Source organism: Cataglyphis hispanica, chromosome 1 (genome assembly GCF_021464435.1).
Source record: "Cataglyphis hispanica isolate Lineage 1 chromosome 1, ULB_Chis1_1.0, whole genome shotgun sequence".
In the NCBI taxonomy this organism is placed as follows: Eukaryota; Metazoa; Arthropoda; class Insecta; order Hymenoptera; family Formicidae; genus Cataglyphis; species Cataglyphis hispanica.
Genome location: NC_065954.1, coordinates 3,426,362 through 3,451,970, shown reverse-complemented (window position 1 = coordinate 3,451,970; position 25,609 = coordinate 3,426,362). Strand labels below are relative to the sequence as shown.

Here is a 25,609-nt window from a genome sequence, read left to right as displayed (position 1 = left end):
TACTTGATGAGAGACTTTAATAATTGTTTCCTTGTTAATGGCAACTACGTATTTACTTATCACAGTAATTGTGTTGATTGTATTGTTTAGAGTTGTATCGATTTTGTAAGCATCGTGCCTCTCGCTGCGATTATGAAATCTAGCGGATCTTAGTCTCTAATAAGTGAGCCCATTAACCTCATTTTAAATGATACAGCAAGGATTTTTAAGCAGTGAAATATTTCGATCTGCAACAAAAATTATAATTTATCATTATTTAATAAAATTGCTATTTGCAGATTACGTTAGAGAAATATTTACGAATATTTTTAAGAACAGAAAAAATTTTTGTAGTATTTTTTGTGTGTACAATTTAAGAAATTTTCATAAAAACTACTGTAAAGATTGTTAAAAGAATAAGAATAGTTTAAGAAAAAGATTAAGAATAGATAAGAATAATCTTAAAAGAATAGATTTACAAAGCATGATATTTAGTCATGAGATTTATTCCAGCAATTTATGAAAATAAAACACGTACATATGCGAAAGGAATAAATATGAGAAATATATGATATAGATTATAGATCGAGTGCGGCGATAAATGTACCAAAGTTTACAGGTAAAGAAGCGACATCTGCTGTTCGCGATACGTAACTTATAAGAAATAAAGGTCCATTCGAGTTCTTATTATTTTCATGCCATATAAAAACACGATTTTATGATCTATCTATCTTATTATTATTTGAGGCTGAGAAAATTAACGCAAATAAATAATTTATTACAGAAATATAAATAAACAGAACTCAAAATCGAGTAGGCGTCATTCTTATGATCAGCTGATGCTCTCAATTTTACAAATGTCGCCAGTACTTTAAATATAATTTTACACTCTTTACGTAATATGTTTATAAAAGCGATTTCGACGACTATAAGTTTAATCTGCGACTAATCGCACAATTAAACAGTTGCATTATTGTCTATACAAGTGCAAGAGCCAATATTAGACAACAGTAATATTCGCCGACAATGTTATGTACTATACTATGAAGGCAATATTTGTTATTGCGACATTGGTACGATAAGGTTATAATTCTATACTGTGCGGCTAAAGTGTTCGAGAAATCCTTTCGAAAACATTAGCTTTGTAGAGCTTTCGCACACACATAAGGAGAATTGTCTGTTTTCAGATAACCTGTGTATTAGCATTAGAAGAGGAATTATTGCACTATGTTAGTGACGATGTACCCGGTGGTTCCTACAAATATTACAGCTTGACATACGACGGTTATATTAAAATACGGTTGACATCACTGTGAGTAGGAGTTAATTGTATCACAATTGTTAATATTTCTTGCATTCTTGTCCAACATTTTTAATTATCTTATTCATCAAACGAAAATTTTTATTTTTCCTCTATTAATTTATATATGTTGTATATTTTATATTTTTTAGAACAGGTGATGCAGATTTATATGCATCACAAACTACAACTAAACCAACGTATGAACCAGATCATTATTGTTTGCAATCGACAACTTGTGGGGAAGATATTATTTTTATTCCCAAAAGGTATATTATATTCTTACAAATTTACTTTTAGCATTTTATAATATATTGTGCCTCTTCAGCTTTAAACGACCTGTGAGTATTGGTGTTTATGGCCATCCATCACATGAAATTAGTAAATATACTCTTTTGGTATCGGAGTTAATTATTGAAGACGACACCGTACCATACGATCAAGCATCAAGGAATAGTTATAAAAATCGAGATAAAGTAAGCGATCACATAGATTATTTCTCTTATATTTTTATATTATATAGAGATATATATTTTAATTATTTTTCCTAACATCTTATTTTAGAGGGTCCACATCTCATTTTTTGCTAATTTAATATGGTATTTCATGGATTTCTTGTTTCAATTAATGTTTTGATCATTAAAACAAATAAGGAATTTAATGATTGAATTGGAATTTATCAAGAAACATGTTGGAATATGAAAATCAAATCTTCCTTGAAATCATCCAAGAGGATGGATTAGTTATTACAGCTAAGTAAGTATATTTTGCTCTTGCTGTCATATATCAAATAACTTGTATAATCATTTAATGGAAAAATTCTAGGGGTCTTGGTATAGAAACTGTTTTTGCTAATGTAATAAAAGCTTATTTGGATCCAGGCAACTTAGTTATAATCCTAGGAACCACTGATCATGATGAGCGTTACTTTATTGATCTGCTTAAAAATTATGGTACTAATACTTTGCCACATGTTATCAATGCTGAATGTACTTCTAATGAAAGGTATATTAAAAAAATATTTTATTTTTTATTTTTTGTTTTATATATGCATATTTTGATAAAATCTCTTATCAAACTTGATAGGGAAATAATGTATTTGGAGGGTGGAGTGCTGTTTATATCAGGTCGTATTTTGGTGGTAGACTTATTAAAGAACAGAGTTCCATTGCACTTAGTCACTGGTATTCTTGTGTACAGAGCGCACAATATTCTTAATGCATATCAAGAAGCATTTGCGCTGCGTTTGTACAGACAAAATAATAAGACTGGATTTATCAAAGCGTTTACAAATTCATCATTGGCTTTTACAGTTGGATATTCACAAGTAGAACGAGTTATGAAAGCCTTATTTGTAAAAAAATTATATTTATGGCCGCGCTTTCATACAATTGTTAATAATTGTTTGTCTCAACATGAACCTGATGTTATCGAATTACATGTACAAATCACACCAAAAATGCAAAACATCCAAACAGCTTTGCTTGATGTTATGAATTATATTGTAAAAGAATTGAAGAGACTTAATAAATATCTAGATTTAGAAGAATTAACTGTGGAGAATGCAATAGCAAAGAAGTTTCACAAACAATTACATTTGCAATTAGATCCGATCTGGCATCAACTTAGTACAACAACCAAACAATTGTTTTCTGATTTAAAAACCTTGCGATCTCTTATTATATCTTTAACATATGAAGATTCAGTTTCATTCTATGCTATGTTGAATCGTTTACGGACTATGGAATATGCCGTGAAAGCCAGTGGCTGGATAATGTTGGATGAAGTTGAAAATTTATTTAAGTATGCCAGAAGCAGAGTTTATACAGATAAAGACGAACTAAAGCCAGAACCAAATCCAAAATGGTTAGCTTTGTCAGAAGTTTTATCTGAGATTCAAGAACAAAAATATAAAAAGAAAGACAGTGAAAATATTAATAAAGTTCTTATCTTAGTTCATGATAACAATATATGCAAACAATTAAAGAATTATTTAACTATGGGTGCAAATAAATATTTATTTTATGAAGCCTTAAAAAAATTGTCACATAATAAAGAACAAAAACCAAATGGCAATAATGGTAAAAACATCAAAGAAGAGCAACAATCAACATCTGAAAATAATACAGATGAAGATACACAAAATGATCAAGACATTTATGTACTCACTTTGACACAAAAATGCATAGAAGAAACTGAACCAAGTACTTCCACAGAAGATATAAAACATCAGACATTATTTGAGGAATGCTCACAAGTAATTTAAATATATATATTATAGTAAATATATATGTGTGTGTATGCATATATTTACCGAAAATACTATTCTACATAAATTTTTCTATGATTTTAAAGTTGGCAGATTTAGATGTAACCAATTGCGCGACATCCGCACCCATTGTTTTCATACAAGCTATAAAGAAAGGAGGAGATTCGATGGCTTTACAGCGAGCGTTAACTGAGCATACGCCGAACAATGTTATTTTATACGTAGCCGATATCGGTACTGTGAGACAATTAGAAGTTTATCAAAATAATAATCCGTCATTAAATTTGAAAGTATATTTTTTAATTTATGGCGGATCCGTCGAGGAACAAGAATATCTTACTTCTTTACGCCGGGAAAAAGAAGCATTTCACTCTTTGATTAATACGAAAAGTGTAAGAGTTAAATTATTCAATAATTAAAATAGAATACTGAGCAATTACATTATTTATTGTGTTCTTAGACCATGGTTGTGCCAGAAGATCAAGATGGAAAATCGGAAGATTGTCTGGCTCTTGCAGTTCAATCAAATAACACAAATGAAGAAAATACACGTAAAGGCGGAATACAATCCGAAACAAAAATAATTCAAAAAGTTATTGTTGACATGAGAGAATTCAGAAGTGAATTACCTGCTATTTTGTATACACGCGGTCTAAAAGTTGAGCCAGTAACATTAGTGGTGAGTGACATATAGTGAGAAGTTTATTAATACAGATTGATGATTGTTATTTCTAATTATATGATTTTTAATGTTATTACAGGTGGGTGACTATATTCTTACACCAGAAATATGTATAGAAAGGAAAAGTATATCTGATTTGATTGGTTCCTTGTTTTCTGGAAGATTATATAATCAAGCAGTTGCTATGACAAGGCATTATGCCAAACCCATGCTCCTCATAGAATTTGATCAGAATAAACCATTCTGTTTTCAGGTATATATATATTACAATCAAAAAGGAAAATCAATCATGAGTAGTCGCTCAGTGAGCAGTTGTGCTACTAGATTGATAACATAAAAGCACACTATTTTCTTCTTTCTACATAATAATTATATATACCTATTGTTCTAGGGAAATTATTATGTTAGCAGAGACCTTAAAAATACTGAAATAACAGCAAAGTTGCAATTACTAACACTTCATTTTCCTAAACTAAAACTTATTTGGTCTCCTAGTCCACACGCTACAGCACAATTATTTGAAGAATTAAAGGTAATGTGCAAATTTAAAATAAAATTATTAATCTTGATGATTGATAAATTAATTTATATATTTGTAGCAAGGACGAGATCAACCTGATCCAAATATAGCTGCTAAAATTGGAGCAGATGAAAATACAGAAAATAAACAATTAATGGTAGAAAAATATAACTCTAATATCCAAGATTTTATGGCTAAATTACCTGGTGTGCATTCAAAAAATCTGCGTATTCTATTAAATAAAGGACAATCATTAAGTCATCTTATAAAGTTTACACAAGTAAGTGAATAATAATTAAGACTTATGTTTCTTCAATAATATAATTATATTTCTGCAATAATATAATACTATTTGTAAGTATTCAGAAAAATATTCAAAAATGTATATATGTAATTAGGAAGAACTAAAAGAAATACTTGGAAATACAAATGATGCTGAAATGTTATACAAAGCTCTGCACGAAAAATGTTCATCAACAGATGAAAAATCATTAACTAACAAGGGTGCTTCTAAAGTGCGTGGTAAGAAACTTTTCTCCAAAATAAAAAAATGATGTGGATAATATGTTCGTGATAAATATTTGTTAGAGGAAGATTTTTCAAGTATTGATATATGAAATGAAAATATGTTATTATGTCAGTGATAATTGTATACATGTTTTGATTTCATAAATATATGTGTTTTGATAAAACAAAATATGCTATATATTGTCTCCTTAACATAATTAAAAAATAGTACATTATAAAAAGATAATATAAATAAATTTATTATGTAATAATAGCTCAAGAATATATAAAGATTTTTTAGTATATATTTTTAGTGTATACATATATATTGTATATATATTGTAAATATATATATACAATATATATATATATATATATATATATATATATATATATATACATATATATACATATATAAAATATATATATATATATATACGCACACATATATGTAACAATACTTCTCACAAAGTGCAATGATTATTCATTAATTAGTAGAATTTCAAATTATATCTCATCAGTAGAAAAACATTATTTATAAATTAGACCTGAAATTTTTTGAATATGCTTTTCTTATTTGCTTCATTCATTTTTAATATATATCAAGAAAATTTGTATTTAAATATTACTTACATTACTTCAGTAAGATTCTCAATGTCACTTTCTTCATCGCTATTACTAGTTTCATCAAGATTGTATAAAAATGAGTCATTTTCTGACATAGGAAAATAATATCTGTATAGAATAAAACATATTTTTAATATAATTTATCTTTCTTATATAAATTAGATAAATTAATTCTACACGATTTTAATCATTCTTACTCTGGTTGATTCCAGACTTTCTGTGCAGGAATTTTACAATGTTGTTGATTCTTCATGTGCTCTAAAACATTATCTGATTTTGCTTCACAAAAAATACATTGTTGTAATTGAATTTGTCTCTTTATATAATTGACTACTTTCACCTATAATAACAATAACACATTATAGAAAAGTACATCATTTAAAACATAAAATTGATTACGATATAATCACCTTTTGATAAAAAGTCAAGTCTTTGACTGTTTCTTCAAAGTCGAAATTATGAGCTTCTTTCATATGTCTCAAGATACAGGTAAATTCATTATTGCTATAATTACATAATAGACATATTATTTCAATAGATTCGTCATTCCAATCAGACCATGAATTTTCCTCATCTTCATTTTCACTACTACCACCTCCTAGATCTAGTTTTTCTGAATTTGGCTATAAACATTTAAAAAAATTACATTTTTAAAAACTTAGATCTTTCTACTTTTTAAATCTTCATTATTACCTGTCCTTGCTTCCAAACTGTTCCCGATTCTAAATAATTATTTATATAAAATTTATCGTACATTTTATTATAAGGATTTATACATTTGTGAAATTTTTTTCGCATATGTTCCTTTAACACTGTACGATCTTTAAATACTTTCTCACAATAAATACATATTAAGCTAAAAAATTAATATAAGTGATGTATAACATTGTGCATTTTTGTAAACATCCTATATAACACTAAAATAACATAGATTGTAATCTTGAATGTAATACTTTTCAATATTATTTTGAATTTTGTCCAAAAGCTCATCAACAAATACTAAGTTTTCTGGCTTGCCAAGATGAAGATTATGCTTTTGAAAAAGATGTTTTATATACATAGTACGCGATCCACAGAATTCTGTACGGCAAAACATGCAACCACGCTTAAAACTTTTATCCGTACGCTCAGCTTCTTGTTGTGCTAATGCCCATTCCTTAAAATAATTATGTATCTTCATTAAATTATCAGACATAACATTATATATTATAATATAATATAATTTTTCCATTGATATACATACTAATTTAGCCTGATGTATTTCACTTCTCAAAGTCTTATCTTCTGATAGACAGTCAGAAAGCAAAAAGTAATGTTCATTTTTACTTGGCTGACCATCTGGTGTACAATCCATTAATATTGTTGTACAATAAGTCATCAATGGCTCCTCTTTAAACTTTATGCTCCAGTAATGTATATAACTAAAATTATATCAAAATTATGTTATATTTGATTGTTGAACATAAGATTGATAGACATAAGTAACATTAAATATAAAAATCATCATACCTTCTCAAACTAGCTATTTTTGTAACATCCGCTATAACGAGACGATGCGCCTTGAATAAATGTGTAAGGAAGTCCGTTTCATTTGTTGGAAGAATAAATGTGCAATCACATAATAGGCATTTTGTATCGCACGGTTTATCATCGAGACCAATAAATTGAGATTTATACATTGCATATAATATATATCTTAAATCTGAATTTAATACAAGTCTTTGTATTACAATTGTACTTTATTTTATTAAAATCTTTGAAGACACTATTATTTTGCCGCAAAAATATCTTGCTGACAACGAATTATTTTCAAACTATATCAACAGTAAATTTCATTTTCTAATGTCGAGAAATATGTGCATTTTGCATAGATTTGAGGTTATATATGAAATTTTAATAAATTTATATATTTTGTGCAATAGATCTCATATAACATAGTATATATATATATATATATATATATATATATATATATATATATATATATAATCACAATATGTAATAAAACACACAAAGCTTTATCTCACTACGTTTATTTTACGAAGCAGTTATCTATGATATATATATATATAAGTTAAATCAGCTGATCGCTTTAAGTATTATGATGCGCATTAAGTATTAGCGCACAAAATTCTCTCTGATTTTGATCAAATCAAAAAATAGTATTTTTATAGCTTTTACTTCATCTTATATATTTTTCTCTCGACATTTCAAACATTATTGACAGTTGTATTTATAATTTTTGGTATTCACCAAATGTGACATTGTGACAATAACATATGATAATTTAAATTACACGATGGACACGTTCAGAAAACTCAACCTCGTTGGATAGCAATCGAATGTAATTGGTTCTTACTTCTAGAACCAGCAAATCGACGTCGAGTGTTAACAAGACGTGCTCAACGGTGTTGTGCAACAGTTGTATTTCCTGAACGCACCCAATATATACTAATGTCAAGGACAAGCATGTAGTAGCATCTGGCTGTTTGGTCTCATCAGTTGTGGCGTTTTGCATTTGTATGTCTTGTCATTTCTGATCTCTTCGTTCGCGTGCAGAATGAATATCCTTTGCATTATATGTCATGACTTTTTGCAACCATCCGAGAAAATCGTTTTCACTCATTGTGGACATGTGTTTCATTTAAGCTGCTTGTCACGATGGCTTGAAAGGTAAACACGTTTGATGGTTATGTTTTCATACAATGAATGTACAATTAGTTCTATTTTAATTGCACTTCCTACACTTTGTATCTTTTCTCTTTCTCTTTTCAAAGCTTAAATATATTTTTTATTTCATTTTAAATGCAACACAAGTGCAGGTAAAAATGATCATTGTTATGAAATTTTAATTTCTTTGATCTTTTATTGTCTTTTGAATTCCATCTCTAAAAAGAGATAGAAAACCAATTCATGATATAAACTATTTTTAATTAATTTTTATTTATGCTTCAGATCGAAAACTTGTCCACAATGTCGTGAAAAAGTGACAGAAAATAATATCTATAAAGTTTATTTCACGTTTCCGAACAGTGAAACAATCTCAGATAATGCAGACAGTTCGTCTTTTCAAGGAAGAATCGATAGTCTGCAATTTCAAATTTTACTAAAGGATAAAAATATCAAATATCATGCCTCAAAGAATGTGACTCTAGAAAAACAAAATGCTGGCCTTAGACAGGAAGTACGCAAAGTAGAAAGTGAAATTAATCGGAAAAATTGTGCTATTCATGCTTTAAAGGAACAAATAACATATTTTAAGGAAAAGTATGGGAAATATAAAGTTCTAGCACAGAAATTTTCTCAAAAAGAAAAAGAATTGGAACAATTCCAACAGTATGTCTGTTAATCATTTGTAATAGTTCTCAATCAAATGTTACAGTTTACTGCTTAAACTGATCTTTATTATATCTTTTTTCAGCATACGTGATACATTTTCAAAGGGCTCATTAGAAGATATTAGTAGAGTGATTGAGAAAACAAAAGATCATGATACTTTAATTACTTGCATTTCTGTTATGAGAAAGTATGTCTTTTGTTTATATTTTTGATTTTAATATTACACTTATTTGATTTTTATTTTAAATTACTATCAAAATCAGATAAAATCAATATTCTCCAAGATTAGTTTATAGTGAAGCATAATTTCTTTGTTGAAAAGCTATCTAAGAGAATATATGTATTTTCAGTTATAAGATCTAATTTCTTATATTGTTATTGAACAAAGAAATCATGCTGTATTGTAAGTTCTACGTTTAGAGATTTCTGAACTGTTATATATAATAATCAGATTTTATAACATAGAATCTATAATATTTATATTCATTTTTTTGTTCAGGGAATTTGAAGAACGTTTAGAATTATGCAAAAGTGAAAATTTATCCCTACGACATCAAGTTAGTAAACTAGAAAACTTTAACACTCAATCAAGACAAAGCCATGTTAAACAATCTGGCAATCAAAAAGATGAAAATTCTTTCAATATTATACAAAAAATAGATGTTTATGGCCAGGTAATTAATATAATTATAAAATCTATTATAATGAAAATTAGTTCTATTTATTTTAATATAACATATTATTTTCAAAAATTAATATTTTGGAAATAAAGTTTCTCTAAATTTTATGAGAAGAGAAAGAAAGAGAGAGAAAATATATTTTGACATAATAATAGACATTATTTGTATATATAAAATATATTTGATATATAAAATTCTTTTTTTATTTATATGATAATAATTTAGGGGGATTGGAAGGAAATTATTTTTTTTTAATTTTCTATACATATTGAATGTACATTATATTTCTAGGATGATTACACATATATATTAGGATGATTACACACATGTTATTTCTTTTTTTACAAAACTTTTTCAATTCTACATGTATAATAAACAATTTTATATATTTTAATTTTAATTTTATTAATTTTATAATTTTTTAATCGTTATTAGACAAACACAAAACGGAAAACAGAAAATCCAAATACTTCATTATCTCTAAGGATAAAAACTGACATTAAGATGAACCAGAAAGGCTTAAGCACTACATCTGAATGTCCAATAAATATAAAACGAGCGAAGCTGCGTTTGCAACCAGGTAATAGTAGCGATAAAACAAATTGTGCGATTACTGATGCGGAGAAGAAAAATGTTACAGAGATAAGTACATCATCAAATAACAGAAAATTGTTAAATGTAGAAAATCTTTAGTAATATTATTATTAAGTTTAAATTAAGCTTAAATTATGCTTAAATTAAGCGTTTGTATAGAAATCAATTCTGTTAAAATTTATTTATAGTATTGACATATAACATCATGTGCTACATTTGTCTAAAATAATATAAATTCTTTTCATAATAATTAACTATATACTTTTTTATTTTGTTAAAATCTATATTTATATGATAAACGTTGTGGAGTTTCAATAAATAACTTTAAAATCTTGTATCTTTGATAAAATAATAAAGACATATATAATGTCATGCAAGTGCTACTTTTTCAAAAATATATAATATATTAAAATTTGTGTTAAAAAAGAATAATATACAAATTTTTTTTTGCATTGTTAACTTTATGTATCAATAAGTTGTATTATAACAAAGTAATGCTATATGAAAAGCAATTTTTTTAATACAGAGCATATTTAACATTTGCATCTGTAGATATCTACCTCAAGAAAAAATCAAAGCTACATGTGGTTTTTGACATAGCAATTTAAAATCGCTTGCAACTTTGCCCAATTAGATATCAATGCATTCATCTTTTTATTAATTCACTTAGCTCGTTATGTGCCAAATATAGATATAAATAATAATAAAATAAAAATAGATAATAATATAAAATTATGTAAAATATAGAAGAGAGCAAATTTATTAGAGTAACAGAGAGCTTATTATCTAATTTTCCTGTAAAAACATTAAGAAACAATTATTTCAGTGTATATCTATATAAATTTTATTCAGTATCATGTAGGCGCTACATCATTTTCGTATGTGAAGACAAAGGAAGAATTCTGAAATCCATACACACACACACACACACACACACACACACACACACACACAGAGGATATTTCGGACACAACATGTTTATTTAAATGTTACAAAATGCATTGATTCTTATTAATAGCAGTCATCAATTTAACAACTGAATTGTTAATTGGAATGCTCTCTCATTCTAAAAACTGAAAATAAGTACTTTGTATATAAGACTAGTTTTGTTCCTCTACTCTTTCGTATTCTATAACTGCAAATGCTATCAATTCAAAATCGTTATTTAAAGCGTCATCTAATGCGTCGATACTTTTGTATATATATTCGTTTACATATTATTAAATTTTTATTTATTTAATAACATATTGTATCTTAAGCGTTCATACGAATGTACAAAAACACATTTGGCTCTTTAACTAAGCTAAACTTGTAATATATTAAAAAATTGATTTTTTTAATTGCAATCATCTTATACTATTATAGTTAACTAGTTCAGGTTTGGTCAATGGTACGGTAACTGCAACATTTCTTGCATAATCTATAATATAAACATCTGAGTGAATAGTATTGCGAGATGATAAAATTGATTTTTGACATAATAGATATTTCAGATATAATTGTTTCAAATATGTACAGACGTATACTCTCTTAAAATTAAATTAACTTTTAAGCGATGGAGTTACAAGATAGATAAAATACTATTGCATATTTCATTTAATTCTCTTAATAATAATTACACAAGTATAACAATAATAACAATAAATAAAAAGATATGATAAAAAACGGAGATACTTATTTTTTAATCGTATCTTTATATATGGATGTATATTTAACAAACTATAAAAGTTGTATTACATGTTGCAAATTGCAGATAAGTAAAGTAGTAAAATCATTGCATGTTCTTGCGATACAAATATTATTCTAAGAATAATTATAGTACTTGTTTTGTATGAGAAAAATCTTCATGAGATTTGTATAATGATTCTTCGACTTCATCACATCATCTTTTATGATTGCAAATACATACCATCTTATAAATGCATAGTTTTCTGAAATCGCATTACATTCAATTCTTTATTAAAGATTACATTGTATACTAATATCTCAAAGTATACATCCATATCGCGCGTCTGTGTATTTAATTCGATTGTTGCTGCGATTTGCATGTTTTCTTCAAATTTCTCAAACTGTATCTTCAAATATCTAATGCCTAATATATTTTGTTCTAGATTAGTTTATCGATTGACCCATCTCTTCACCGCTTCCGCCCAATTGGACTCATTTTCGTCTTCCTTCTCTCCATCTGCCTCCTCACGTTCACCTCTCTCCTGTTCCTGTTCGCTGGACAACGCGGCCGATGGTGTTTGCGGTATGTTTGCGTTACGAGCTCGTAATTCCGCCAAAAAATCGTTTTCCTGTTGATAACGCCGTTGCAATTCCTCGCGCCAAGAATTTCCACCGCCGCTACTGTCATCCCCGTCCTCGCCAGCTTCAAAATCTATAAGTAGACAGGCATTATTTAAAAATTTATTTGTACATGAATGCGTAAATTTTTTATTACAGTTGTCTCTCTCTTTCTCTTTGTGTATTTTAAACAGTTTATACGATACAGATAAAATAGCATATGTATATATATATATATATATATATATATATATATATATATATATATATATATATTTATATTTGCTGAATTTAATTCTATCTCCAACAAAAGGTTGGAGATTCTATCTCAATTTCGAACAAGGTTTATGATTAATCATATGTAAGAAAATATTATCTAATATTTGTGCACATTTAAACTTATAATTATAGATGAATAAAAAAGTACTCATTTATTAAAGTATTCGATTATATAGGAGGGATTCGTATATTGTATGTAAGATAACTTATATCTTAATATTATCGTCAGAAATATACATCGCGCATAGTGCCTGATGCTATGACGATGAAAGAAATGTAAGATACGAATATGAAGATATGTACAATTTGATTTGCGAAATTAATAAGATGAAAGTACTAAGAAAAATTAAATGATACCGAAATATCAATGCATGAAATATCAACGCATTAGGTAATCGACGTTTGAAAAGTTTTGGAATTATTTCGATTAAAAAAGAGCGACATTGCCGAATATCTAAATGCAAACAAAAATAATGAAAATAATGAAAATCTTCAAATCAATGGAAATACTTACCTAATGGTTTTCTGATGTTCATTAGCCCAGAATTGTGAGAAAGGTCCTCCTGGTCTGAGTCTGCAAGGCACCAGGACACATTCACAGGGGGTGCATCACACACATTCCACAACACGTCTAAAGTGTCATTTGTCAATTGTCTTTATGGTGTATATTGGACTATCTATTTGTCGGCGATGGATTCAATTATAAAAGAAAATATTTTAGTTATCATAGGTTTGTATATTTACTTTTAATTTTTTATCTTCCTATTCGTTCTATAATTTGCTTTCTTTGGATAAGATTCTGGTAAATAGCAATTCTAATTTCTAATCTTTTATTTTTTTTTTTTAAGAATTTGTCCCAGATTATGAAGAATTCGTTTGTCTAAAAACTGATAATTCAATGTCGAAATACCTTTTAAAAAGTAATTAATTTTGGAAATCTGGCGTGTAGTGTAGTCCGTGTGCTATTCACTAGGCTAATATTGACTAATTCTATTCTAGAAAGAAAATTAATGAAAACGAATAAAAATGGCAAACAGGCAAATATACAGATTATTTTTAAATCATTCGGCCTAACTTTAGCACTTGATCTCATTGACAGAAATAATGAGAAAGACTCTTATACACGATTTGCATCTGAAAACAATATTGTTATGATACTTATTCATATAAATCTTTCTCGTTATTTCCATTAGTAGAATCCGGCCAAGTTATACGGAATATTTTAGAAACAAACTATATAGAAGAAATATACAATATCCCAGAACTATATATATCGTATTTTCTCTCTCTTTCTCGATCATTAAATATTAAAATTCGAATTAAGAAAAGAAGCGTTTTTTATTAAAGACGAAGACTGAATCAACAATTTCTGAAATATATAATTAAAATTAAATTTTAAATATGCAAATAGATAATAAAATATATGATAATTGATGTAATGATTTTCATTCTTACAAAAAATAAAAAAAGAATAGATAAAAATAGGAGAAAATTAGATATATTTTGTCAAACAACATTTATTTAGTTGAGAGAAAATGTAAAATAGTTTTGAGAGAGACTGTATAGATTTTGTATTTACATATATATGTATTTACATATTCAGAAATATATAAAAGAGATCTATATGTTTTTTATGTATGTGATATAATTATTATTGAATTATTTTGATTGAATTAAAAAGTTTTGTCAAAAAATAATTGTGTATAATACAAGAGACACTGCGAAACTGAGCTCGGAAAGAAGTGACTTATTTTACTATAAAAAAAAATTTATAGTAATTGGAGCGAAATAACAAATTTTCGTGTCGATCGCTGTTTATCTTCCTATGATGTTGTTATACTTACGCGACACTCTCCTCAAATATGAACATATGTACATAAATAAATAAGTGCATTCAAGTTTTCTTCAATTCAAGATGGAATGTCTTACGTATAGATAAATATCTGTGCGGATGATTCAGAGATCGTTTACGAATAGCGAGACTAGAAATGTATAGATAGAGTAGCATTTTTCATGCTATATGATATGATTCCGACGAGATGAGAAAAATATAAATATATAAATAAACGCGCGACGTAGCATGCCTGTTTGTCACATTCAATTCTGCGGTCAAAAATATATTAACGATAGATATTAACAGCAGATGGATAAAGAATTCTGCATCATGTCATTTTTTGCAATTTTAAATCGAGTCAAAAGTAGTAAAAAGTACATGTATCATACATACTGTGCAAGAAGTTTGCATCTCGGTTTAAAAATTATATTCGCTTTTGGACAAGTTTAAAATAACTATGTGGAAAAAAATTTCTTTAAAAATGGCATGTATAGAAAAAAATGCAATAATTAATATATACATCTATAATGTGATAATAGTAAGAGTAGTAATAAAAGTAGCAGGAATAAAAAATAATAGCAATAATAGTAGATATGATTTTGTTATAAAATGCTATGCACGATAATACAGTGAATGCAAATCAGTTTATCTATTGCTCACCTCGCTTCTGATTGAACAATTGAAATCGACATAATTACGGCTCTCCCTTGACGAAATCGCTCATTATCCGTATTACTAACATGCTACCAGCTAAAACACGGCGATAGATGCTAACAGATACTTCGTTAGCTAAGCTTGCAGTATTAAACTGATCTGTTTAATTCACGAGGCATAAACTCTATATTGCCTCTTAAAAATTACCTTCTGTCTGAGATAATGTAAAACCTATATTTCTGCGCTATTAATATGTCAATTAAGGATTTATAATGTGACGTAAAATAATAGATTCAGTAGTATTGCATATAATTATACCGTTTTAAACTATAAGTACAATTGGACGTAGTTTTATCAATCATACAGAATTATTGTCGATGAAGCAAAATTAAATAAATAAGTATATTTCTATTTAAATTATTATTAAATATTATTTAAATAGCATATAAATTGAATAAAATTTTAGAAATAATTGAAATTTTGAATACATACATTATTTAACTGTACAATATACAATTTTTTCATTAATATTTTCATTAATATAACTACAATCGAGAAATATTTTTAACTGACAATGAATTGAAATCTGCTTATCTACGTCCAATTTATTAATAGTTTCTGACACTAATAGATTTTATAGCGCATTATTATTTGACATACCTGAATTTAATTCCCTCACAAGCGTCGACATGGCATTAGTAACGCTGTCGGCAGCTACCAGTAAGTCGTTTCTTAAGGATCGGCCCAAGCTATTATTGGCACTGCTGGAACCGCTCCCTGGTAAGCTGTTTGTCCTGAACGCAGACCTGACATCGAAAATCTCTATTTTCTTGGCGCGAAGCAATTTTCAAATGAAAATTATTTTTTAAACAGAAATTGCAGCATGCAACTTTTATTGCGCAAGCATTATCATTCCACTTAATCATAATTCTTACACATACAATTCACTACTGGTTACTCGCAATATCAAGACATACAAGCGGCATCTACAAAGTTTTAAATTAAAATTTTCGATTATAATACATGCACGATATTTTTCGGGAAGCTATATTTATTAGATTCTCTAATGTAATGAGATGCTAATAAAAATATATCAATATGGCGAAGTTGTACAGGTATCGCAAATGCTTTGTTTCCAGTTTAAGTATTTGCCGCGTTTGGTTGTTATACATTGCAAGACGGTATATTTACATATCGCAAAACGCATGATAAATACAAAATAACAATGTTTAAAAGATAAATGGTGTTTTACACAAGCTTAGCAGAAAAAAAAGGACTGGATAGGTAACTCATACGCGTCAAACTTATATCCAACGCATCAATAGTTTTTTTTACAGGATAGCTGCTTTTGTACTGTACATAAATGATACATTTAAGATGACTAACAATGACAGCAGAAAAACTAAAAGATATATATCCAGATAATATAAAAAAACTTACATCAAACCTAATATATAACTTAAAAGAAATTATTAAAATAGAATATTAAAAGCGACATGATATGATGTACAAATATCTCTACTATACTTATAGGTCGATATATATAGATCTGACGATTTAAGTAACATCTCACAAGGTACTCATTACCTCATACTTATTTCGCGCTAGTACCATATTGTTCTTAATACTAGCTTAATCAGAGAAATATCTCATCGCTCATAATTGCATGCAGGAGAGAATTTAGGACTTTTTCAACTAATTGTGAAAGAATTGTATACAGTGTGCAATAATGTCTCTATATCGATCGCTACAGTAATATTGAGAGAAATTAATCTTTTCGTAAACAAAATTGGAAGGGGGGAATATATATTTCACATACAAGTGATGAATCTGATTTTCGAGCTGATTTTTGACTTTTGCAAGTTGATTTTATCTTATAGTATATACAACCATTCGTTTACTTAACCGATAATAATTTAGAGAGATTAAAACCAACAAGACGCGTATAATGTACAATTACTGTCTTTAATGTCTATTTTGAATATCGATAGTTAATATTGATTTAGTTTCGTTATTTAACTATACCTGTGTTAGAATATATTTTTAATGCACATGGAATGTATATAGATTTCTAAAGTACCGTTTAGAAATCTATCTAAATGGATGAAAATTTTTGACTGCGTAGTATAATCGTATCAATGTATGAATCGCGTGTATAATCATGTATCATACGTAATTTGCAATATTTCGTTCAAAATGTTCTTTGCTGTTTTTGCGTTGTAGAAGATTTTTATCCCTTTTTGTAATGTATTCTCTCTTTGTACATGCTTGCCTACCTTACATCGCCGCCAACGCACGACAGGCTATCCGGAATAGGATTTTGTATCGTGCCAAGGATAGCATTGCCTTGTACGTTAGCCACTGTCGTTGTCGGAACGGGACTTTGATAGCTCTGGGACATTTGTTGCGACGTTTGTTGTTGCTGCTGTTGTTGTTGCTGCTGTTGCTGCTGTTGTTGAGGCGTTGTAGACAACGGGCCGCCGGGAGTCGGTGGTGCCGATCTACTGCTCGGAATAACACCAGGTGGCAAAGGCGGCGACTTTGTACTTCGCGGTGAACTGTTTGGTGTTGATCGTGGAGATGCTTGATGATTCTATTGAGACAGATTGTGTTAGATTATTGATCGCGTTCGATTATCATGAAAATGAAAATAATGGCTTTACCGTGTTATAAATTTTTATAATATCTATAACATTTTTTCTATAACATTATTCTATAACATTTTTATAATATTTATAACATCTAATTGATTTTTTTTTCAATTTCTTTAGAGAAGTGAATTGAAAATTAGATTTAATTTTTAACTAACATTTACAGAAATTACGAGAGATTGATTGTATTATAATTGTAATGAAAATACCTTCAACATTTTCATTAATCCCTCCAGCTGTACCATCAATTGCCTTCTGGAATCTTGCAACGTTGCTAGATGCGTCTCCAATTCATCTTTTCTCTGTCGCAAAGCTCGCAATTCAGACATCAACGCTGGATTTTCTAGACCGGCGGCTTCTATCTCTTGTTGCCTTCTATTGTGAAAATAAAATTTTTTAAGAAATCTTCCGATGTGATATCAGAAACATCAGGAAGTGAAATATATTATATCTCACATTAACACATAATAATATTCCACTCCACTGACTCTTTTTATCTTAAGCGATGTGATGTGTAGTTGATGTAGTATGTTAGTATATGAATCTAATGAGTATATATTAATCCACGCGAGAGAAATAAACGATAAGATGTAATCAATATTAACAATTTTTTTTTTTCTAAATGTGAATAATTTTTTTATCAATGTCAGCTGGCAATGTGTGTTGTTTCTCTTTGTTTCAGCACAAGCTATGCAACCAAAGTGACACAAAGCGAAACAGAACGTTTTGAACATGCGTGATCCTAGGATGGGTCAACAGGATGAAATCGAGGTTTAGGCTTGATATAAAGGAATATAAACGACACAGGTATACCTTAACCTTGCTATCTCGCGCATTATCTCTTTGTTCTTCGCCTCTAACTGCGATATAAGTTCACGCTGTGCCCGCGATGCATCTAAAGATGCCAAATTCGCATCCGACGGCGCTCTTCCCTGTAACCAGAAATTATCACGCGTGAAACGATTTACAGCACGAAATTGTCAGTGATACTTTGAACGATGGCATACTTACTGTTTGATCTGCCTGGGACATTCTGGATGCAGTACGAGGCTGTTAACGAGGCAGTTATGAAATTAATATTAGTGCTGGCCATGAGTTGCGAAATGGCATAACGCACATTTTAATTGGCTTTCGCAAATTTAACGGATTAAGATAATAAGAGCAATTTACTCGCGTTTTAATGTTTAAGCAAAATTACAACGCGTGGCTGTGTAAAACAGTAAGCGTAAAATGAATATAAAATGTATATAAATGTTAAAGGACTTACCATGGTCCTAGCTTCTTGTGCCAACCTTTGTGCATATCGTGCTATTAATTTATGTTCATCGTCCAGTCTTGAACTGTCCATACTGGACGATACACAAAAGAATAAGTAAAGCATGGCGTTTGGCACACTATTGGCAAAGGCAAATAAATTGTGCATAAATGAAAAGCTCGTTCAAGCTTACCTCCTTAAGGTTGAACGACTGTCCACCGAGCCTGAATCAAAAGGAGCCATAAATCCTGGATCTGGAAAACCGTTGTGAGATGGTAAAGGTGACGGTGGGCTGAAATGTAATAAATTTATGTAAATTGTAAAATCACACTCAGAAAAATAATAATTGCGGAATTATGGAATGATAAAGATACTAACACTATGTGCGACAGATCCAATGTCTTCTCGGGTTGTTCTGGAAACCGCGGTAAACTGTTCTTTCCCTTTTCGGGGACGCATCTAAAGCTCTTTCGCAAAGAATGGCCAATCTGTTTGCTCGGTGATTTCTATCAATGAAAATTAAAAATCATCGAAGATTAAAAACAATGCAAGTTTAAAAGTTTTAGAAAAAAATAAGAATAATCAATTATACATACAAAACTACTATACTCTCTTGTTTCGTGATCATTGTTATGCGTTCCCGAAACTTTACCACGCCAGAAACAGTCTTGACACAGCTGATACGAATGACACTTCTGACATCTATATCGGAACCCAGTGAAATTTTCTTTGTGACATGCGTCACACATGATAGGATGGACCACTGAAAATACATAGGATTAAAATTTCCTTTATCATGTTCAACCTTAATCTTATTGCGATCCTACTCAGTTACCTGTTTCCACGGCTGCCATTCTGTGATACAACGGTAACCAGATTAAACAGTGCGGACCAGGATCCGACATGAGCGTATCCAGAAAGTCGTTTACGGTAACTTTGGAGTTCTGCCACATACAATACATTATCCATTTCGTTATTTTATCGATGTATTAAAGCGATTCACATACAATATTGCGTACATACCGCGGGAAAAATGGAGTTAGCGAGACCATCCGAATATCCGAACGATGGGGATTCATAGACTGCCGCAGTTAGAGCTAGAACTTCTTTTAGATAATCGGCGAACCTCCAATGTATCATGTGTCCGTTACTGTCGGATATTTGCGAATATATATCTATTCAAAAAGATAAATTTTGTTAATAAATTTGCTCAGCGATTAGGGAAATTACTTGCGACTTACATCGAAATTTATCCATGAGTTTTCCCGCGCATAATGTGGCCAGAGCTACTTTCACCGAGAAAACGGATATTTTATTATTTTCTCTGAAAAAAAAAAAAAGAACATGACTTAATCAGGCATCAAACAATAATCAGAAGAGAAATAAATAATGTAAATATTTCTTTTTTAATATAATGAAAAAGATTAATTTATTTAATTATTATTAAATAAATTTTTACATAAAAAATTCATATAATTTCTCGCTTTGTTCTATATGACCGCAATTAATGACCAGGAGTCTTCGTAAAAATTGATAAGAATTGATAAGAAAATAACTCATCTTCGTAAGCATACCCGCTAGTATAAGCAGCTAATAGCCAGTTCATTAGCAACGCCGTAGTTGCGTCGACTTTAGATTGCTGTGACACCGGGACCCTCTTGTTCAACGCGTGAAACAGGGAAGACAGTAGTGTTTCGAGTCTGGATACCCCTAACGTGCTCGATGGTTCTAACGTGTTTAGACCATTCTCTCGAAATGCCTCGATTACGTTCCATATGTCGACGTTGTGCACTGCGTACAATTATACATCAATCATTACAAAGGTATATCTATCATCAGGTATATTATCCGAACATCTATTTTTTAATATTTTTGACAAGACTGATTACCATAAGTACAAATGCTTTTGGTTTAAAATCTAATATTACGCTAACATGAAAAAACTTCTAATTAGGCGCATTAGTATAGTTGCATAGAGTGTGAGGAAATTAGCATTCTAGAGGTAATAATTCTGAAGTATGCATGTGTGATAAATAGATTAATATTCATAGAAATATAATAATAAAAATATATATTTTTAAAATATTGGAAAGCCTATATAAATATACGATATATATTGAATTGAAGTATATACTTACAATGAACTTTTTTCTGTATAAATCTTAGCTTGCAGGCAGTACGATATGACGCAAATCGAATAGTATCAAAGTTCTGCTGTCGCATCTCTTGTAGAAGCTGCAAACGACTCGTTTCGCCGCTACTCCCGTTTCCCGATCCACCCGCGCCTTCTTCTGCCATTTTTACTACGAAAAATGAACGAATAATGTATTTATGTATTAATTAATGTATTTCTACGTTAAATCTTCTTCCTGAATATTCTTTCATTCATAACAAATGTTGTTTCGTAATATAATCTTGTACACACTTGAGATTGATTACGTATATTTCTTTTTAAAGGAGTAGTAAATACGTCGCATAAAGATAAGCAAGCACGTACGTCGAAGGTCAAACAATAAATAATAGGTGATGTCAATAGTAGATGACGATCAATTATCTTGCGCGTTGTTTTTTCTTTTTCAACGAGTGTTATGTGAAGCGCGAACAATTTCGTGTTAACATTTTAAATGAGATAAACAAAACGGGACGTTATTGCGTGCCACGTGCTAGAATAACAACTTCCATCTGCTAAAATTAATCGCATTTTTTAGCAGCAGTCATGATCAAATATAAACACGACACGGTAGAAAATCATAATATCACTTAAATTTGCTTCATTTTCTCGTTTTAACTTCAAATTTGAAACGACGTATTTCATCTTAATTTGATGGAGCACTCTGTATAATATATGTAGACGTGCAATTAACGAAGCTGTGTTCTTAATTCGTAAAAGACGTTACGCGATGCATGGTGATTGCGAGAATGAAACTCTTTGTCATCAACTAAAGAGAGAACTAATTAGTAATGATTAGAGTGTACATGTAATATATCTTAAGAAAGCAACCACGATCTAATGTGATGTTATTAACAACTGGAGATTTTCCGGACTTTGTTTATACGTACGAATCTACATAGCAGAACTGACTAAAATATCATTAAAATATTTTTAAAATACAAGAGATATATCTATACATATAAAGTTTTTATAACAAATATTTGTTTACACGTATTTATTAAGTAGTATTTAATTATTATTTCACTTTCTCTATCCATTATCTAACTTTCTCTATTTTCCTCGGTCCAGTTATAAATTGATAATAAATATTTTTCATATAATAATAAGATGATTAAATATATTAATATTATAAAACAATGACTTTTTTTTAGATATCATTTCCTTGCAACGTTTAAGAAGCAAGTAACTGATATCTTTTTTCCTTAAAACGATATTTGAGAACTAATATTTAAAACGAAATGTATCTCTAATGGATTACTAGATATACGTGATTATTTATTTTATGTGATTTTAATGTTCATAATATTTTTTGTCATCAGTTGCTGAATATTATCCTTTTCTATTACAATTCTTTCATCATAGATTTTTTACGTGAAAATTATACTTTGGGAAAAAAGTTAATTCAAGATCGTTCAACTGTAACAATGTAATCTGCTACGTACACGATTGACCTAGTTAGTAAACGTCGATATCCGAAGTAATTGATTTAAAACCGACTATTCATCACTCGGGAGTACAAGGTTTATTTTTTCGGTCTCCAATTTTTTATTCTTTCTTATATCGTTTGTAATCGACATTCTAAATTAGATAAATATATGAATCTCAGAAACTATTCGGAATAATTCGATTATTTTACGATCCGGTAATATTAATAGAAGTTAATTTTTGGACAAAATAATATTTTATTATACATGAAATAATTTTAATAAAAAAATAATTGTTTTTAAAATTTTCAATATCTAAAATCTCTGAATGTTTTAAATCTTTTTCCGAAAAGTAATTGTGTGTTTATGTATCATTTAAATATTTTCAATTAGGATGAAAGAAACTGAAGTACCAAAAATATACTCCATTTTCTCGAAATAAAATATCGAGTATCGCATCGTTTAAACGTTCTTAATAATTGATCGAAATTGTAGCGGAATAGACCGGAATAGACTGATCAGGAAGCAATGAGGTAATATCGGCGATAGGTTCAACGGAATGAGGGAACTAAACGCGGATGCCTAAGTTTGAATCAATACGATAAGTGGGCCAGGTGGGGGAACGTAAGATCGGTCAAAGAAACGGTGGGAACGGTCGGGAAAGGAACACCAGGTGCGTTTGAAGGAACGCGGGAAATGGAGCGACTAAAAGGCGCGGCCAATTTCATCTCGTTGAGAAATCTTAATACGACTGATCTGCGAATCGAAGTTCAACGCCCGCAGCAAACGAGACCAATACAACATCGACGATGATACGTAATGTATATTGATGTACTTTTATATAAACTTATGTTTACTATATATTTAATAGATTTCATAAAACTTTTAACGATCCTTAAAACTCCGTATATCATAACAATCTCTCATCTCTTCTTTCTAACCATAATTTTCGCCATTTTCCATTTCGTTCCCGCTCTCCAAATCTCTGTCTAACATGTACTTATTTTATTTTTTATAGATGCAGGAAGTATAATATCATAGAAAAAATGAAGCTGAGGAAGATTTCCATCTACGATTTGCGCGGGACAATTTTATAAAGTACGCGCGTGCGCAATTTAAAAGAGAAACATACTTTGAGATTTCTTTTAATACAACATCTTCCCAGTTAATGAATCTTCTCACCGATTAATTACGGCACACATTGCAAACTTATAAAGATATTACAAGCGCACTTGTTACAAGCACACTTTGCGAATCAAGATTCAGTATTAAATAGGTATCACTATGACATTATCAGTAAATATCATATTTTTGTTTCTCGTATCATTGCATTTAATAAAGAATCAATCTTTTAATTTAATTCATTTAATTTGACTTTCTATTTTTATTAGACACAAATACGCTTAATTTTTCCAATCGATTTTAAAGTTGCACCGCATCAATAAATTGATATATATTGCGATTAATCATTAATAATTCAATATTCATGAAATAGTTATTTAATTTTCGTCCTAAATTTAACAATTTAAGCGTATATGCATTTACATGAATTTTATAATAATAGAAAGGCAATAAAAGTAAAAATGTTTAATTCAAATTATATTTAATAAAATGTTTTATCCAAATTATATTTTAATTATCAACTTATTTTCAATAAACTTTTTTATATTTTGGATCAATAATACAATGACAAATATTTGAAATATAGATTTAATAGGTCAAAATAGCGTCTAAAAATCTTGACAAATTTTAATGGACATTAATTATAACTTATATTATTAATTACACTACTTTTATCAATTTATTATCGCACTTTTTTTTCATTTATTATAACTCTATTACATTAACAATATTTTCTCCAGTTGGATTTCCTTCAAGTTCTCTCTCTTAGTCGCATTATATTTTCTTTACAAGAAAAAAATTAATAAATATATGCTCAAATATCTATGAAAAAAAATTGCGATAAAGCTACATAAAAATGTTAACGATAAAAGAACAGATTTACAATAATATAGAATAGTTTTATGAAGGTATACATCAGCCACCTAACCTGTTCTACCAGTCAGTTCACTATCTACCTCTACCTCTACCTACCTGGGGCGCTCGCGCTGCGCGCGTGTCTTCAGCGAGAAAAAAAGGGTACCAACGGGGGCGTGGAATCGTCGTCCTCGTCAAAGGTCTCCCTTGTATCTTCTTATCGTTCCCACCACGTCATCGTATCGCGAGACGAGTCCTGATAATAGTCGTTATTCGAGCGATTAATTTCACGGTACACGGTTAGCACGAAGAGGGCTCGTGCGAAACTGTTTGCGGCTACAGGAGCAGTTTTCGTCGAGCGTAAAACGTACGTCGGTACGTTTCGCTTGCCGGGGAGGTCGATACACGCTCGTGACACGCGCGCGAATGATCCTCTGTACAAGCGGTGTCCAGATTCTCAGATGTACGTGACCGAGATCTATGCCGGGACGACGTCACGATAAACAAGCCCGTCCGTCGAAGCTCGAGCTGACACACGTCGCGAATTCCGCGGCCATCATTGGCCATCGCTGGCTGATT

General features: G+C 29.6%; 5 protein-coding genes and 1 long non-coding RNA gene across 12 annotated transcripts in view; 3 read left to right on the top strand and 3 right to left on the bottom strand.

Annotated features, from left to right (window-relative positions):
- LOC126852706 (probable serine/threonine-protein kinase dyrk2) overlaps positions 1–105 on the bottom strand; it is a 142,953-nt gene extending 142,848 nt beyond the window's left edge. Inside the window, exon 1 of the mRNA XM_050597770.1 lies at positions 57–105. The gene's annotated coding sequence lies outside the window, so the exon portion shown is untranslated. The remainder of the gene's footprint in view (positions 1–56) is intronic.
- Positions 106–7,830, bottom strand: LOC126853095 (zinc finger protein 277). Of its 2 annotated transcripts, none has more exons than XM_050598539.1 (8): positions 7,394–7,830; positions 7,128–7,305; positions 6,838–7,040; positions 6,578–6,740; positions 6,295–6,507; positions 6,082–6,224; positions 5,891–5,992; positions 106–227 (listed from the first exon to the last, which is right to left on the bottom strand). In XM_050598539.1, the coding sequence occupies exons 1-8, from the start codon at positions 7,561–7,563 to the stop codon at positions 206–208; spliced, it is 1,194 nt and encodes a 397-aa protein (XP_050454496.1). In that variant the 5' UTR covers positions 7,564–7,830; the 3' UTR covers positions 106–205. The 2 variants fall into 2 exon arrangements, with proteins under 2 accessions (XP_050454496.1, XP_050454506.1); XM_050598549.1 differs by lacking the exon at positions 106–227 and adding an exon at positions 5,692–5,805.
- On the top strand, positions 705–5,447 carry LOC126852776 (DNA repair endonuclease XPF). Of its 2 annotated transcripts, XM_050597940.1 has the most exons (13): positions 705–1,052; positions 1,167–1,291; positions 1,432–1,548; positions 1,608–1,719; positions 1,947–2,035; positions 2,105–2,284; positions 2,366–3,536; positions 3,635–3,940; positions 4,009–4,227; positions 4,310–4,483; positions 4,622–4,762; positions 4,830–5,030; positions 5,149–5,447. In XM_050597940.1, the coding sequence occupies exons 1-13, from the start codon at positions 1,011–1,013 to the stop codon at positions 5,302–5,304; spliced, it is 3,033 nt and encodes a 1,010-aa protein (XP_050453897.1). In that variant the 5' UTR covers positions 705–1,010; the 3' UTR covers positions 5,305–5,447. The 2 variants fall into 2 exon arrangements, with proteins under 2 accessions (XP_050453897.1, XP_050453888.1); XM_050597931.1 differs by lacking the exons at positions 705–1,052; positions 1,167–1,291; positions 1,432–1,548 and having other exon boundaries at positions 1,608–1,755; positions 1,844–2,035.
- A 128-nt stretch (positions 7,831–7,958) lies between the features above and the next one.
- Positions 7,959–13,792, top strand: LOC126853115 (E3 ubiquitin-protein ligase TRAIP-like). Of its 2 annotated transcripts, XR_007687910.1 has the most exons (7): positions 7,961–8,557; positions 8,840–9,220; positions 9,306–9,410; positions 9,723–9,897; positions 10,339–10,483; positions 12,609–12,748; positions 13,602–13,792. XR_007687910.1 is itself a non-coding variant. In XM_050598589.1 (6 exons), the coding sequence occupies exons 1-6, from the start codon at positions 8,445–8,447 to the stop codon at positions 13,766–13,768; spliced, it is 1,086 nt and encodes a 361-aa protein (XP_050454546.1). In that variant the 5' UTR covers positions 7,959–8,444; the 3' UTR covers positions 13,769–13,792. The 2 variants fall into 2 exon arrangements, 1 of the variants encoding a protein (XP_050454546.1); XM_050598589.1 differs by lacking the exon at positions 12,609–12,748 and having other exon boundaries at positions 7,959–8,557.
- On the bottom strand, positions 12,615–25,585 carry LOC126852833 (dystrobrevin beta). Of its 4 annotated transcripts, none has more exons than XM_050598059.1 (17): positions 25,148–25,585; positions 21,595–21,759; positions 21,031–21,247; positions 20,698–20,780; positions 20,480–20,631; positions 20,292–20,400; positions 20,053–20,219; positions 19,835–19,962; positions 19,650–19,748; positions 19,469–19,550; positions 19,213–19,251; positions 19,021–19,133; positions 18,411–18,576; positions 17,827–18,143; positions 16,211–16,356; positions 13,577–13,636; positions 12,615–12,877 (listed from the first exon to the last, which is right to left on the bottom strand). In XM_050598059.1, the coding sequence occupies exons 2-17, from the start codon at positions 21,752–21,754 to the stop codon at positions 12,615–12,617; spliced, it is 2,301 nt and encodes a 766-aa protein (XP_050454016.1). In that variant the 5' UTR covers positions 21,755–21,759; positions 25,148–25,585. The 4 variants fall into 4 exon arrangements, with proteins under 4 accessions (XP_050454016.1, XP_050454008.1, XP_050454025.1 ...); XM_050598051.1 differs by having other exon boundaries at positions 19,015–19,133; positions 25,148–25,583; XM_050598068.1 differs by lacking the exon at positions 13,577–13,636 and having other exon boundaries at positions 19,015–19,133; positions 25,148–25,583.
- LOC126853290 (uncharacterized) lies at positions 21,132–21,821 on the top strand. Its single transcript, XR_007687933.1, has 2 exons — positions 21,132–21,279; positions 21,623–21,821. It is a non-coding gene; the product is annotated as an uncharacterized LOC126853290 (long non-coding RNA).
- Positions 25,586–25,609: the final 24 nt, after the last annotated feature.

Bases quoted from the DNA above. Each gene is read 5' to 3' on its own strand.
- LOC126852776 (XM_050597940.1), top strand. From the start codon at position 1,011: ATGTACTATACTATGAAGGCAATATTTGTTATTGCGACATTG. The intron at 1,053-1,166 runs GTACGATAAGGT...GTCTGTTTTCAG, and splicing joins TATTTGTTATTGCGACATTG to ATAACCTGTGTATTAGCATT. The intron at 5,031-5,148 runs GTAAGTGAATAA...ATATGTAATTAG, and splicing joins ATCTTATAAAGTTTACACAA to GAAGAACTAAAAGAAATACT.
- LOC126853095 (XM_050598539.1), bottom strand. From the start codon at position 7,563: ATGTATAAATCTCAATTTATTGGTCTCGATGATAAACCGTGCGATACA. The intron at 7,306-7,393 runs GTATGATGATTT...ATATAATTTTAG, and splicing joins AAAATAGCTAGTTTGAGAAG to TTATATACATTACTGGAGCA. The intron at 6,225-6,294 runs GTGATTATATCG...TTGTTATTATAG, and splicing joins ACTTGACTTTTTATCAAAAG to GTGAAAGTAGTCAATTATAT.
- LOC126853115 (XM_050598589.1), top strand. From the start codon at position 8,445: ATGAATATCCTTTGCATTATATGTCATGACTTTTTGCAACCATCCGAG. The intron at 9,221-9,305 runs GTATGTCTGTTA...ATCTTTTTTCAG, and splicing joins GAATTGGAACAATTCCAACA to CATACGTGATACATTTTCAA. The intron at 10,484-13,601 runs GTAATAGTAGCG...GATGTTCATTAG, and splicing joins GAAGCTGCGTTTGCAACCAG to CCCAGAATTGTGAGAAAGGT.
- LOC126852833 (XM_050598051.1), bottom strand. From the start codon at position 21,754: ATGGCAGAAGAAGGCGCGGGTGGATCGGGAAACGGGAGTAGCGGCGAA. The intron at 19,963-20,052 runs GTATGTATAATT...TTTCATTGATAG, and splicing joins CAAGAGAGTATAGTAGTTTT to AAATCACCGAGCAAACAGAT. The intron at 16,357-17,826 runs GTAGGCAAGCAT...TTTCGATGTCAG, and splicing joins TGCGTTGGCGGCGATGTAAG to GTCTGCGTTCAGGACAAACA.